General features: G+C 36.8%; 1 protein-coding gene across 2 annotated transcripts; it reads left to right on the top strand.

Moving 5' to 3' along the window:
- The first annotated feature begins 2,576 nt into the window (after positions 1-2,576).
- Positions 2,577-16,283, top strand: lsr (lipolysis stimulated lipoprotein receptor). Of its 2 annotated transcripts, XM_053647493.1 has the most exons (11): positions 2,577-2,777; positions 4,587-4,913; positions 6,895-7,014; positions 7,326-7,382; positions 11,893-12,039; positions 12,373-12,567; positions 13,242-13,298; positions 13,599-13,727; positions 14,063-14,330; positions 14,469-14,925; positions 15,158-16,283. In XM_053647493.1, the coding sequence occupies exons 1-11, from the start codon at positions 2,735-2,737 to the stop codon at positions 15,191-15,193; spliced, it is 1,836 nt and encodes a 611-aa protein (XP_053503468.1). In that variant the 5' UTR covers positions 2,577-2,734; the 3' UTR covers positions 15,194-16,283. The 2 variants fall into 2 exon arrangements, with proteins under 2 accessions (XP_053503468.1, XP_053503469.1); XM_053647494.1 differs by lacking the exon at positions 7,326-7,382 and having other exon boundaries at positions 15,158-16,280.
- The last annotated feature ends 82 nt before the right edge of the window (positions 16,284-16,365 follow it).

Consider the following 16,365-nt stretch of genomic DNA (forward strand, 5'->3'; position numbering starts at 1 on the left):
ATGGCACTAACATTTGACCACGGTGCCCCTTTTGCAAGATGTCTTTAAAACACATTAAAAATACAGACTTCTGAATATATCCCCCTTTTTTATATATTAATAATTGCATCTTACATCTTTGCATTACATTATATTAGGAATTGATTGTGTGTGTGTGTGTGTGTGTGTGTGTGTGGTTGTCTGAGAGTGAGAATTTATTTTTCACACCAAATTGTTGAGGCCCCCTGAGCGCCCCCTGGCGGCCCCCAAGGAGGCCGCGGCCCCCACTTTGAAAACCACTGTATTAATGAATTCAAATTCTTCTGAACACTTCAGTTTGGACATGTTTTCTCATCTTCATTTCACGATCTGAAGGCAAGAATCACAGCTGTTATTGATTTTGATAGCTTTGATGTGGATATATTGCAGTGTACATGGCAACCTTTGAATTATCGCCTGGATAATTTGCACATCATATTTAATGTGTGTAACCTTGTTACTTTAAGAAAAAAAACTTGTAGAGCAAAGATACCTTCAAAATTAATTAAATTAAATGTTTCTACATGAAAAAATACTATAAAGAGCAGTAAACAGTAATAAATTAAACAAAGTCAATATTTGGTATGACAACGCTTTGCTTAAAAAAAAATTAGTAGTCTCCAGTACAATTAGTGCAGTTTTATAAGGAAATGTAAGTCTTATTGAGCATCTTGCAGAACCAGCCACGGTTCTTCTGGAGACTTTGACTGTCACACTTGTTTCTTATTTTTGCAGCAAATCCCAGCAGCCTTCATTGTGTTTTTTGTCTGAAAAGTGTCCATGTAATATGTTCCTTTCTTTAATGGCATACAAACATTTAATTTTGTTCTGGAAACCTAATGTTTGGAAATCTAAAATGTTTTTGTACTGACTCAATAATGTATAAGTCAAAAAATAACAAATTTTGTACTAAAAAATAAAAATAGGTTGCCTAAGACGCGCACAGTACTGTATGTGTGATAGTATATATTTAATTTAGTATAAATTATGTAAAGTTAATTTTTGGACACCATGCACACTAACAGTCAAAAGTTTAGACACTCATTCTTTATTGTTATAACCCCCCCCCCCCCCCCCCACACACACACACATTTTTTAATAATAACAATGTCATCAAAACTCTGGAATAACACAAATGGAGCTATGGGAATTATGTTGTGATAAAATAATAATAATAATAATAATAATAATAATAATAATAAACAACAGAATAAATCAAAATAATTTAGTATTTTAGTCACCCTTTTTGCCTAGATTTTCCAGAACTGCATTGTTGGCATTTTCTCCACTAGTTTCTTGAGGAATCCCCCAGAGATGCTTTTTTAAACAGTATTAAAGGAGTTCCCACCTACGCTGGACACTTATTGGCTGCTTTGCAGAATATTTTGCTCCAAGTCATCCATTTAAATAAATATATTTTTGTAAATAAAATGTTAGTGTTCTAATGAAAGACATGAACATGTTGGCACAATTATATTTTTGTCTACAACCCTGATTTCAAATATTTAATCATACACCTTCAGATCAAAAGATTTTTAAGATCATGAGAAACATTTCAGTCAAGTGTCTCCAAACTTTTGACTGGTAGTGTATATTGCAACGTTCAGAACTCCTGACAAAATGGATCAATATTGACCATTTTTATGTTAGCTACATTTTTGTGAGAGCTCCTCATACTGACCCAGAAGTTTATACTCTGCCAACCTATCCTGCTCTCCCCTAAGTAATGTGAAGCTGGATATACAACTAGGTAAAGTTCTGGGTTCTGTGGGTGGACAATTAAATAGGAAAAAAAATCAAGCTTTATGGCTGCAATAAACAAAAGTGTTATACATTTGTCTATCGTGCCTATTTATTATTATTATTATTTTTTTTTTTTTTAAATAAAATACTGCAAAACATTTTTTTTGAGAAAGCCACTATCTTATAAGGTTACCATTATATTATTTACATTAGGCTAAGTATGTCTAAATACAGGTTATCGAGGCTGAACTAATATTATATCCTACATTTTTACCATGACTGATACGAGGGGGAAAAGTCATGTTGCGCAAACTAACCCACGCAAGCTTTAGTGGACAAAAAATCCCCAAATATAACCGTCTTATAATATCGCATACTGTCAAAATAAGTTACTACTACTTTTTGCCTGTTTAGTTCAGATAGTATACAAGGAGGTTTAGACGCAGCCTTTACAAGTTTCGCTCACTTCTTGTACTTTTTAAGCAATTATTAATCTTCATGTTTGTGTACCGGGATCAAACCATGTGTCACGCATTTTGAGGAACACCGGGCGTAGCCACTCGACGATAAAACATAACTACGCACTAAATTTACGCCAACAACAAACGGAGAAGCAAACTATTTATATTCTCTTAAAGACGTTATACAACAATAGCGCGTCCTACATGACACTAACTCAGAGATATATATGACATGTTTTTCAGGAAACCCCTGTGAGTTTCGATAAAGGCGGTTTTGGTACAGTCCTCCTTCTCCTTCACCTGTTCAGTTTCAGGTTGCAGCCTCACACCTACACAGCACCACACGCACAAAATGGAGGATTCACCTGTGTGAGGGGAAATAAGTGCAGTCAAGAATTCGGATTTACGAGTTTACAAGTTTTTTGGACGAGTTTTTTTTTAAAAGAAGAATTTTCAAGTCAGTTTTAAGTCTTTTCCCCCATTAGTCTGCTTTAGAAGAGCGTATTCCAAAAATGCGCTTGTTATTTGTGATCCTTATCATCTTCACGGTAACAGGTACGGGTGTTCACAATCTTCAACTTCTCTCCACATGCATATTTCTGTCTTTTCCCTTTCTTGTTTCTCCCTTTTATTCTTTTAATACAGTTAAAAAAAAAAACTCTTTAGCCAACTGACGAAGTTATTTTGACACTGTGGCATGCAGTGAGTTTAGGCCTAAGACAAGCACACATTGTTTATTCAGTCTAGTACTAATAACATATTGTTTTGTACCTGTTCAAGCAGATATGTATTAACTTGCTGTATCTCTCTCTCTCTCTCTCTCTCTCCCTTTTTTAAAGCTTAAGAGTTTTGGTTTGCTATTTATTCTACATTTGATATTATAGGCCATATGGTAATTACTGTGTTTTGTTTTTATAGGCCTTACATGATTCCATAACATTTCCTTACAGTCACAGTATAATCAGATCATAGCCATATAGGCTACAAAAGAAAAAAAAGAAAGAAACTGGAACATGCTCAGATGGGCTATATTATATTATATTATATTATATTATATTTGCCAAATATGCAATTAAAGTTATATTACAGCTGAAAGTGGTTTTAAAAGTCTGTGATTTATTGTATGTTGAAAAATATGTACATTCCAACCCCTAAAATGAGATTGTGTCAGAGCGGGTTACTTTATGACCCATTCAGTGGTTTCTGGCATAAGTCTGAGAGTCATAGTTGCTAGTTTCAGTTACCACGACCTTTCAAGAAATCTCCAAAGTACTACTTTTGTTGCCACTGTGTCATACTTTTAAAAGACCTTTATGCTCCAAGAAGTCATTCTGCAAGGCTAAAACTTAGTAAATTGATTACAAACACTCACTTGTGTATCCATTCAGGAAGGTATCATGCCTTTAAAAGAAAAGCTGCTTTTGTTCTAATGAATATGCAGATTTGTCTGTCTAAGGGCTGTAGTGCAGCACCTGAAGGGGTTTTTTGTCTTTACGGTTCACTTAATACTTCTTTGTACTGATTGATTACATGTTATTTGACAAAAGTTAGTTTGTTTTCTAGGAAGCTACAGATAGGTTACAAACTGCTTTTATACGTTGATGTGCTCATTAATATGAGAGAGCTACTATTTGTACACAATCACTTAGCTGGAAAGTGCTGCTAAATAATTGTCATTAGTGGAATAAAATGGGTAGAATCACTCCAATTTATCACAATGGTACCTGTCAATTTAGCTTAAAATGTATCCAAAATCACTTGTCGACAACATCTATAATGTAAATCTGTATATAAAAGTTAATTTAGTAGTATTGTTTTTGAGGTGTAGTGTAAGCAGTATATACATAAAGCTTGCTTTGAAACTGTCCTTAATAAACGGGCTTATCATAAATTCTCTTCGTTTAGCAATATTTCAGTGATCACCTTAATCTTACTAATGTGTACTCAAAGTAAAGGAACTTAACCTTGGTGTAGCCAGTAATATTTTTGATCGAGATAAAACTAATTTGGCTTGTTGTATGCTCCCAGAAGTTGTTGGTTGTTTCACATTTATATTCTCTACTGTACTCTGCCTTAAAGTTCCCTGCCGTACCATGGGAGCGTCCCACACCTGAGTGTTTGATTTATGATTGCAGCAGCCACACATTTTTGTTTCCTGAAATAATTCAGTTGTGTTATCATGCAGAATAATTGTTCTGTAAGAATGAGAATGGGTGCTTAAACACGTAATCCTATGATTGCTACATTGAGACCATAACAGATTAGTTTAACAGGACAAAAAAATTTCTGACAATATTATGGTTGTACTACAGGATTTGCCTTGCTCAGTGGACTACCACAGACTAACCTCCTCTTTTCTTACAGGCTTCACCACGGGGGTCAATGTTGTCTGCCCGGTGAAACGCTATGTGGTCATCCTCTTCCAGCCGGTCACCCTCAGGTGTGATTTCACTACTACATCCACAGTACCCCCTCTTATCACCTGGAAGTACAAGTCTTTCTGCAGAGATCCGATCCAAGCTGCCCTGAACCCAAGCAGTGCGGATAACACGTTGGCCCAGTCCAACCCCAACTACAACCCAAACATCGAATGCTCAGACAGTTCAAGGACTGTGCGTATTGTGGCTTCTAAGCAGACTGCAGTCACGCTGGGAAACCAATACCAGGGCCGCAAGATCAGCATCATTAACAGTAAGAGACAATGATTTTGATATGGGGCTTCAGAGGATGTACCTTTTTCTACAAGAGCCATTGTCACTGTAATGGGGAAACACTTTAGTTTACAAATGCACAGGTTTGGAAATTAAAGTCCCCATGAAATCAAAACTTAAGTTTTGTGTCTTTTGGTATGAATAGGTTAGCCTTAATGTTATCTTTAAGCTAGTGTGCTCCAAAACAATGACAAAATTCGCATTACAAGATATCTGCATTAAAAAAAAAATCAAATGCTCTCTAGAATCTGAAGTGTCCCGTCCCCAACATTATTAAAATAACCTTGCTTAAGTTGCCGTTGTTGAGCAAGAGAAATCATATCAGCAAGCATGGGTCGTTAAAGTGTCTTTGGCTGTTTGAACGTGCATGTTTTTATTTAGCTTTAAAACTGTAAGTTGGTTAAGTATGAACTTTTGAAGAAGGTGCTATTTGTGCCAGCTCACAGCTTTGATTGTCAAGTATGGCTTAGCCCGGGCTGTGAGGTAAGCTAAACGCTAATGACTGTTTAAAAAGGGGGAGGAGTCAGATATTTCCCACCCTGACTCCCTTTTTCAGTGGAAATTACGTCAACAAATTGAATAATGCTGCGCGGTTCAAGGAACTTTATGGGGAGTTTAAGAAAATGCAACCTGGTGGCACACTTACGGTGCTGTGATTTCTTATGTTTTTGTGTACAGTATATCTCATGCTATTAAAACAAAGGCAACATGAGTAAACACAAAATAAAGTTTTTAAATGTTTATTTACTGAAGCAAAAAAGTTATCCAATACAAACTGGGCCTGTGTGAAAATGTATTTGCCCACATAGTTACTAATTCCCCAAATATATGAAACTGCATTCATAATGGGGTTCAGCTGGACTAGACGCAGTCCGGACTGATTACTGCAAACCCTGTTCAATCAAGTCAACACTTAAATAGAACTTTTTCAACAGCATGAAGTTGGTTAAAAGGTCTTACCCAGTAACACACTATGCCAAAATTAAACAAAATTCTAGAAATGATGAGGAAGAAGGTCATTGAAATACATAAGTCTGGGAAGTGTTACAAAGCTATTTCAAAGGCTCTGGGACTCCAAAGAACCACAGTGAGAGCAATTATCTCCAAATGGAAAAATCTCAGTTCTGAACCTTCCCAGAAGTGGCCGACCTTCCGAAATTCCTCCAAGAACACAGTAACTACTCATCTAGCAAGTCACAAGAGAGCCAAGAACATCAAAAGACCTACAGGCGCCTCTTACATCTGGCGTAAACCAAACACAGAATTCCACCAAAAGAATATCATACCTACGGTCAAGCAAGGTGGTGGAAGTGTGATGGTGTGGGGATGCTTTGATCCATCAGGGCCTGGGCAACTTGCAGTAACTGAGGGAAATATGAATTCTGCTCTCTACCAGAAAATCCTAAAGGAGAATGTCTGGTCTTCAGTCTGTAAGTTGAAACTCAAACGCAACTGGATTATGCAGCAAGACAATGATCCAAAGCACAGGAGTAAGTCCTAGTCCTAGAAGTAAGTGAAATATCTCCCAGTTATCAAAAGCGTTTGGTTGCACTTATTGCTACTAAAGTTGACGCAACCAAATTTTAAGTGTAAGGGGGAAATTACTTTTTCACATTGGTGATAGGTATTGGATAACCTTTTTTGCTTCAGTTAAAATAAATAAATATTGTATTGTTTTTACTCGGGTTGCATTTTTTTTTATGCTTCATTTCGTTTGAAGATCTAAAACTATTTAGTATGAGACGCAAAAACGGAGAAAAATCAGGATGGGGCAAATTCACTGCACCGTAAATGCGTAAAGCCTACATAAGTAATGTATTAAGAAAAAAGGTAATATAACTATCAGCATGGTTCAGTAATAGCTGTTAGGGGTAACTTTAGAGGAAAATAACGGTAAGTAATAAATGTTACTGAAGTATTGAATGTCCAGATATGTTCATGTATGGCTTTCTTTCTCTCAGATGCCGACCTCAACATTGATCAGACTGCATGGGGTGATAGTGGTGTGTATGTGTGCAGTGTTGCTTCATCCCAGGACCTCTCAGGAAATGGGGAGGACTATACTGAGCTCATTGTTCTGGGTAAGATTCATCGAATTATTGATACTTTATTTAATATCTGCACACAAACCCAAACCTAAGGCTGTAATTGTTTTGCCACCTATGTTAGTTTTTTTCTTTCCTTTGATGAGTAGTTGGGTGTTTTAGAACATTTGTAGAGGAGATGAAGTTGTGCAATTTTTTACTTCTGTGGAGCTTTTCATACTAGTTGGCATTGAGCAGTTGCATGGTTGAGTTTTAGAGTAGAGCATTTTAAGAGGAGAGAACTTTTCTGCTTGGATAGTTGCAGCAAAACCTTTTTAAATCATGGCTTTGTCCTCCTTCTTTCACAGAGAGAAAGTCAAATACTACAGACCTGCTGCCTGGCATTGACTTACTGATCATGGAAGGTACACTAAGTGCACCTCTGTAGTCCTAGGAGCCCACTTGTGTTATGCACTTTTACCTTCTTCACCAGGGAAGTTACTTTGTTGTGAAATAAAATGAGCTGAAGGTCATTGAGTTTCTCAAGAATCTGCAAATTGGATACAAAGTCTGCTTAGTGGATGATGAAAGTTTCAGAAGGCAGAATTGGTCTGTATGAAGGACGGAGCATGCTCTTAAACTCAAGGAAACAGCTCAGTTTGCCATAGAAGCTATATAACCTCAGGGACTGGGTTAGTAAATGTTCAGGCTTGAGTCTGTCGTTAATGTGTGCATGTTTCGTGCGATTGAAATGGTTGTTATGATTTCGGTGGCAGAACAACTGATGTGAGACAGACTTGTCAAGCTGGTTTCTTTTCTTCTCTCACTCGTTTAAATTTTTTTTGTGTTTTTAAATGTCATGATCTCTTGCGTTGCCCTGTGGTGTACTCTGTTCACTACAATGAAAATGGACACGGCTTCCTTTTTTCATTAAAGAAAGGATGCCAGCAGTGTTTTTGACATGTTCTTACCCCAAGTATATGTCATTGGTGGGGCACAATCTTGCATGTCACAAGCTTCCTTTATTTTTCTGTCTTGGCAGGATCTGATCTAGACACTGTATGATTTGAATGAGGCTTCCCGAACTATAAAATGATTCTTTATGTCTTGATTCATCCTTATTTGAGTTCCAGTCTGGTTGAATGGTTTCCCATCATGAAAATCAGAGTGCATAATGCATTTCCGTTATGGCCTCAGAATTAACTTCACTGTCCCAATGCTATTCAAATGTTTAATATATTTATGTATTTAAGGACTAAACTTCCAAGCCACTTATTGAAGCATGTGTTTACATTAAATTCTGGGGTAAGTGAGCCTTGTCAGTTGATGTAGGAAAAAGTGCTCTGAGTAGTTGCAGGTAATCTATGGACATGGTTCTCAAAGTGCTTGGCTATTTATTTATTTATTTATACTCTCAACTCTCTCTTTTTTTTTTTTATTAAATTTGTTTGTTATTCAGTTTGGAGAGTTATGAGGGCCTGTAATTAACATTACTCTTAATCTAATTTTAATACAAATCTGTTGAGTAATAAAAAATGGCCTCAATGATGTTGAGCCAAATAAATAACAAGCCTTATATTTGAGTAGTTGGATTATGTTAATTAAATACATCTGTGCTGAGAAGGTCCGTGGATTTATTTATATATATTTGAAGTTCTTCCACTGTCATTAAGTTCTTTACGTTAGAGGGAAGACGCCACTGTCAATCATTCTGTGAGCTGACATGCCCATGCAGTCCTGTTCAGGAAGAATAGATCATTAATTTGTAGTTGAGTATGTACAGTGCCTTGCCAAAGTAGTCGTCAGATTTGTGTGGATTACAAATGACACTTACACACAGATTGTTCCTGCCAGTATTTTTATTGCAAACCAATATGATCTGAAAAAAGTACATTTTCAAAGTTTATTTTTTTATTTGTTTATTATTATTATTATTATTATTATTATTATTTAATTTTTTATATATATTTTTAAAATATTTAAAAAAAATTCAACCACTTCAAACTAGCACTTGGTAGAAGCACCTTATGATGCAATAACAGCTTTATGTCTGTTTGTTTCGTTAAGTTCCTACCAGCTTTGTTTGGGAGTGATTTTCACCCATTCTTCCTGGCAGATTTGCGCTTGGTTGTTCAGGTTGGTTGGATGTTTGTTGACATCAGTTTTCAATCAGTGTCACAGATTCTCATCTGAACTTTGACTTGGCCTGTGTAGAATGTTCACCTTTTTGTTTTTAATCACTCCTGCATTGCTTTGGGCTTGTGTTTGGGACTATTGTCCTACTGAAAGGTGAAGTTCCTCTCGCTTTGGTGTTTTGTTTGTTTGGAGCAGACTGAAGTTCTGTGATCAATATCCCCTTTATATTGTGCTCCAGTCATTCTCCCTTCAATTTTTACAAGAAGCCCAGTTTCTGAGGATGAAGTGTCCCCAGAGCATGAAGCTGCTACCACTGTGTTTCACTCTAGGGAGGTGTTAAGTATGGCTCACATTTTTGCCACACATGCTTTGAAACTCACTGGGTTTCTCTCATGCTTTTGTATGGCTCTTCTTGAGCAGTGGTTTCTTTTTAACCAATTAGACCAATTAGAAACTAAGAGGTTTTTTTTTTATAACCACCCTTTCATATAATCCTCAATCATACTGAGCTCTTGAAATGGTTGTCTGGTGCTTCTTCTCTCCACTCTCAGCCACTTTACTCTGTAACTCCTTCAGAGTGACTGACCTCACTGTGACTTCCCACACCAGTCTCTGTATTGTTTTTGCATTAAGTTTTGAGGGAGGGCCTTGCCTAGCTAGTGTGTGGGTGGCATGATGCAGCTTGGACTTCCTCACTATTGGTCGAACAGTGCTTACTGGAAATGTCCAACCTTTTAGATAATTTTACTAACTATTCTTAAGTCCTGAAATTGTATTACCTTATCTTTAATTTCCATGCCTTAGTCTTCATTTTTACTCATTTCCTTCAGACTGACTGTTCAATGACACGGTCAATCTTCAATGACAGTTCGACTGGGGTGATTTTTGTCCAGAAAATTGTAGCTGATTTAATATTTCACAGGTGAAGGCCAATTATAAGTCAACTGTCTTCTCATTAAGACAGTATCTTTCATCAGGATTTTGAAAATTAACACTAAAAGAACATGAGATTACAATAAATACTCAGTCTGTACCGGAGTTCTTGGAATATTTTGTCATATTTGTTGCCCAAAGGGCTTGATTTTGCTGCAGTGTTTTTCAAAATTTGCGAAGCAATTTGCTGTTGTGTTTTTTTTTTTTTTTTTTTTTTTTTTAAATAAGGGAGATCTACAATTGCATGAAATTTTTGCATGAGTGATGTTTGAGACCTTTTCGCTATACTCTTGTTGCGATATGCGTGAATCAGGTAGGGCTTTGACTGAATGCATGTTGTGATGGTCACTTAGCCCAAATCAGAAGTAAACCTGCTGTAATTTAGAAAAATTGTAAGCAGCTCTGAATATTGCGGAGTTTCTTGATTTTGTGTTAATTTCTATGATCACAAAATCCTGGAGGGACTGAATACTAAAATGTTGAATGTGTATTTGATTTTTTTTCCTATTCCAAAAGATCTGATAAATTCCAGTATGGTTAAATACCATTGCAAGGCACTGTATATTGCATGAATCTACCATTGGTAAATCCTTATCCTTAGTTTTGTTTTTATGCCTCTACCACTGGGTGGTGGATAGATTGTTTTCGGGTTGTCTGTCCATGCATCCATCCGAGATTCTTGTTAACGCAATATCTCAAGTGGTTGAATATTGATGTATGGAATTATAGTAGAGCACCGGATTAGATTTTATAATTGTTCTAAAAGGGGTCCAGGTCAAATATCTGATTGTTTTCTACAATAGCTTGAAAAAATATTTTAATGAAAATTTTTCAAGCTATTTGAAACATACAAGTTAGTAAGAAGAAGGACTAGACTCGTTGGCAGCCAAGGCATCCCCATCGGCACTGATGGCATTAAATTTAGTTTGTTTTTTATTGGCAGCCAAGGCATCCCCATTGGCACTGATGGCATTAAATTTAGTTGTTTTTTTTTTTTTGCTTTTCAGAGTGTGTTGCCCAGGGCTTTAATTTGTCACTTCTAATTATAGTACACAAAGCATGTGTTCTGAACTGAAAACATTTAAAATTAGAGGACCATTTATGTTTAGTGCATTCATATACTAAATACTACAGGTGCGTCTAAAAAAAAAAAAAAAATTTTAGAAGATTGTGGAAAAGCTCATTTTCCCCATAGTTTACTTTAAAGAGTGGAACTTTCATATATTCTAGATTCATTACACATATAGTGAAATATTTCAAGCCTTTTTTGGTTTTAACCTTGATTATTATGGCTTATCATTGTATTGATGCAGTAATTTGTGCAAAACGAGCCCCAACCAAGTATTGAGTGCATAAATTAATGTACTTTTCAGAAGGTTGACATTTCTGTATTATAAATACTTTATTCTAATATTTTGAGATACTGGATTTTTTTATTTCCTTGAGCTTTAAGCCATAATCAAGATTTAAAAAAGGCTTGAAATATTTCACTTTGTGTAATGAATCTAGAATATATGAAAGTTCCACTTTTTGAATTAAATTACGGAAAAAATAACTTTTGCACTATATTCTAATTTTTTGAGATGCATTTGTATATGTTTTGCATAATTCAATTTTAATGAAATTTTTGTATGATTTGTACGGCCATGGTCTGTAGTATTTTGTTTTAATCAAAATAAGCACTATTTAAAAAACTGTTAAATGTATAAGCCTATGTAAATCTTTTATTGTAATGTTTTGTGCATCAGTGAAGAATGATTCAAAAGAATAAATAATTTTTCCCATCCCTATATCTGATGAGTACTTAATCTGGCTCAATAACTGTTAAGTTTAATTTAACTTTGTTTACTCTGTTCTCTCTGTCAGATTGGTTGTTGGTAGTGTTGGTGGTGCTTGGCTTCTTCTTGCTGCTGATCTTCTTTGGGATCTGTTGGTGTCAGTGTTGCCCTCACACATGTTGCTGTTATGTGAGCTGCCCATGTTGCCCAGAACGCTGCTGCTGCCCAAGGGCATGTAAGTACAATTATACCCGAATTTATTTATCCTTGCTGTCTCTCTCCTTATTGTGTTCTCTCAAAAGTCAACACATTAAGCATCACATGAGCATAAATTACTTACATTTCTCTTATTGAATAATTTCATGTTGTAGATGGTCTTATTAATTTAATAACTTTCGCTGCAATCTTTACATTGCTTTAGACTTGTGTTCTGGTAATATTAGGTTAGAATAATCACTTTTTAAGGAATTGCATTGTGTGTGTGTGCGCCATATACTGTAGGTAAAATACCAAATCTCAAATTCGAAGTATAAATGGACATACTAACTCTGTGTTTTTTCATTTAAAGTGTATGAAGCAGGTAAAGCCGTTAAGGCAGGTGCTTCTAGTCAGTATGCAGCCAGTATGTTCGCTCCTAGTTTGTATGGACAACCTGTGTATGTGGGAGGGCCATCACCACCCATCCCAATGCTGCCCATGCCTCAGGGTGTCAACGCCCCTCCCTCTAATGGCTATGGAAGGGACTTTGACACAGCCAGCTCAGGTGGGTAATCCCTCAAATCCTCTATGCACAGGATTTTTTTTTTTCTTTAGGTGAAATTATTAGTAAAAATAGAGACAACTTTGATAATAAGAAATAGCCTCTTTTTCACTTAATTCACTCATCTTGGTAAATGGCGCACTTGTATAGCGCTTTTATCCAAAGCGCCTTACACTGTCTCATTCACCCATTCACACACACTCACACACCAATGGTAGCAGAGCTGCCATGCAAGGTGCTAACTTGCCATCGGGAACAACTTGGGGTTCAGTGTCTTGCCCAAGGACACTTCGGTATGTGGAGTCACGTGGGCCGGGAATCGAACCACCAACCCTACGATTAGTGGACAACCCGCTCTACCATCTTACCCATGGCCGCCCCATCTTAATTTATGCACTACTGCACTACTACCTCTGTATTCTATTAATTCTATATGGTGTATAGCGTGGGTCCGGTAGGATGTACAGTATTCTGCACAATATTAACTGTGTACTGACAAATACACATTGTATCTTATAGTGTTTTAACATTGGCAATATGCTCAATAACAGCTGTACTTAAAGCAGATGTTTGGCTGTGGGGTCACTAATTAATCTGAATAACCCTCTAAAATAAATACATTTAGGTTGATGTAATGGGTTTGACTTCTAACTGTTGCTTTGTCCTTTCTATTGTAGTTGGTCAGGGATCTCAGGTACCGTTGCTGCATGACCATGATGGCGGAGCGGGCCAGAGTAAGTTAAAAATTGAATTCTTGTCACCTAAAAAGTAGGTGGTCTGCCATGTTCCAAGTTATGTAACACATCTACATGTAAATATCAGGAAATGAAAGTTGAAGTTCTGATCCATCATCTCATGTTCATCATTTGATCTCAAACCCAAGTTACCTCAGTGTATAGCAAAAACAACAGACTTGGCCTTGCCACTCCAGTACTTTCAGAGGGGTCTGTAATTAGCTCAACCCCTCTGACTATTAATTGTTTTGATATCTAAAACTTTATTTTACGTTCATATTTATGGTATTTGTTTTTCAGCCCGTAGTGGATACCGTATCCAGGCTAATCAGGATGGGAATCCTACACGTTTGCTGTACTATATGGAGCGAGAGCTGGCCAATCTGGACCCCAGTCAGCCTGCAGGTGCCGCAGGCACATATAGTCGACGTGAGTTCTCTTGACCGTGGTTCCTATCCTGAACTTCATAGATTTGGGTGGTCATTGTTTAGAAAGGCCAATCTGAGGGAAACTTTATTCGATCTCCACTAGATTCCCTTTGTATCTAGGCTCATTTTAGGGGTGGAACTGAAATGAATCCTAATTTTGTTTATCTTAATTTTTTTTCTTCTTCCAAATACTCGTTCCTTTTTCACACATGCGCATTCTCGCACAATTACACACTACCTCTCTCCTTCAATCAATACTTATTGCCTCACTCGTTCCCTCCTCCTACAACTGCCGCTCTTTTTCCTTCTTTCTCGCTCTCTCTCTCCTTCACACAGTTGATGGTATGAGTGAGATCAGTTCTCTGCATGATGGTGGAGACCCTCGTAATCGTGGTCGCTCCAGGCCTCCCCAGCTGAACACAGTTTATGATGATGAGAACATGAGCACCATCAGCAGCGTATCTCAGAATATGCGGAGAGATGAGCCCAGGAGAGGGGTTGGAGGTGGTCCTAACCATGGGCGTGCACGCTCCATGGACAACCTTGATGATATCGGCCGACATTACAGAGACCGTGATTATCCCCCTAGGGAAGGCAGAAGAGGGTGAGCTAAATATCAAGTCGCTTATAGCTAATCTGAATGAATATAATCATACATTTGTAGGATTTGTCATTATTATTATTATTATTATTATTATTATTATTATTATTATGATATATAGACGTTTTGATCTCCCTGCAGTTCTGATGATGATTGGAGCAGAAGTGGTCGTGGATATGACCGTGTCCCAGATGACAGACATCGTGACTATTCTCCTGTCGATCGCTTCCGTGATGATCCTCGGGGAGTTGGCCTCCAGGGCCGCCGCAGTCGTAGCCGTGATGACTTGATGGATCTGGAACGTAGGCGGGGAGGTGGAGGCCGGGATGCATACGATGACAGCTTCCTGCGGGAGGCAATGGAGAAGAAGAAGATGGGTGAGCAGCAGCGGGCACGGAGCCGTGAGCGTCTTGACAGTGACAGTGAGCGCTCAGAGCGCTATAGGGGAGGACATGGGGGGCCACCACCACTCCCTCACAGCAGGCCTGCAGGCAATCCTGACCAACGGCGTGCCAACAATGCCGGCTTCCCACCTCCACCATCCTACACAGAGGATACAGACAGCTTAGCATCGTCCAAGAAAAGCAATCTCCGCAAGGTGAGGAGTTCCCACTTGTATAACAACAGATGATGATTACTTTCTGAGCTGTAGAAAATCAGGCAGTAGTAATTCTCACAATCTTCAAATAAAGTTATAGTAACATCTTAAAATCTTAGGCTTGACAGATAAAACCTTATTATTTCAAGGTTTCTAAGAACATTGTCATCTTTTTATATGCTCTGAAAAAGCAGGTTGTGTGATTTTATGTGATATTGTCTCTCTTCCATAGAATGGGGCTGTGAGTCGTGAGAGTCTGGTGGTGTGAAACATTGTGATTGCAGTCAACACGTCAGCTTGGTGTGTTCGTTATATTTTGTAAGTTTGTGGTTTTTGTTGTCATTTGCTGAATGTTCATTGCTGGATTAAATGGGGAAGTACATGTGTGTGAATGCGACTTATTTGAGACTCATGACTTAATGTAATGTTATTATTTCAGTAGTTTTATAAATTTGTATGTGATAGTTGTATAGCTAAAATCACTGTTTTATTATTATGAATATGCATTTTTAAAAAGCTGTTTTTATGATATTGAATATTTTCCTTAAAATATCCAGGTGACACTAAGACTAGGCAGTAATTACACTTAACAAGCTTAGCATCTTATGGCTCAGAAACTGAACTGTAAATGTGTACAAATTATAATTCAAATGAATTTACATATCTTTGTATTTACTGTAAAGAGATTTCCCAACTGAATTTATTTTCAGTATGGCAGTAATAATTTCCCTGTATTGCTAGTTTTATGGTTTCCAAAAGAAAAGATGTTACCTCGCTTCACAATGTTGTAAGTTTTAAAAATGTCTTTATTTTAACCATGCATTTTGTTTTTTTAATGGAATTAACCAGACATGTAAATTGCTTTCATACATTTGTAATTTGTTATGCTGATCTTTTTAACCATAATCATGATACATTTTGTTAATGGTTTATAAATCATTTTACAATAAATGTTTTGTATATAAAATCAATTTGATGTTACTATTGAAAGGGAAATGAGCTTGCTTTAGATTTTATTTTTTTCTACCACTAGGTGGTGTCAATTTTTCTTTTAAAGCTATGTCAAGTTTGTGTTGTGTAGCTGAATGTGACATGGGCCTACAGTTCTACAGCTAAAAGAATTCTTTGCACAGATCTTTAGATGTATTAAATCATTACATGCTGTTGTTTGGTTTCTATTAATTAATTTGGAAAGGTGACAAAGCTCCAAGCAGTAGGGGATTAATGGAGAAATGATAAACAATTTTAATTTACCCACACCAACCTGTTGGGAGTTTTTGCTAATAATAATATTATTAATAACTATTATTATTATTATTGTTAATATTATTATTTAATTTTCCTTTTAGTAAGAAAGCCATTTTAGATTGCAGGTTTAATCTTCAATGAACAGAATTCACTGCTATCGATCTTCTCCATCTCTCATATATATATATATAT

Source organism: Ictalurus furcatus, chromosome 17, assembly GCF_023375685.1.
Source record: "Ictalurus furcatus strain D&B chromosome 17, Billie_1.0, whole genome shotgun sequence".
NCBI classification, from domain to species: Eukaryota; Metazoa; Chordata; class Actinopteri; order Siluriformes; family Ictaluridae; genus Ictalurus; species Ictalurus furcatus.

Bases quoted from the DNA above. Each gene is read 5' to 3' on its own strand.
- lsr (XM_053647493.1), top strand. From the start codon at position 2,735: ATGCGCTTGTTATTTGTGATCCTTATCATCTTCACGGTAACAG. The intron at 7,015-7,325 runs GTAAGATTCATC...CTTCTTTCACAG, and splicing joins TACTGAGCTCATTGTTCTGG to AGAGAAAGTCAAATACTACA. The intron at 14,331-14,468 runs GTGAGCTAAATA...ATCTCCCTGCAG, and splicing joins CCTAGGGAAGGCAGAAGAGG to TTCTGATGATGATTGGAGCA.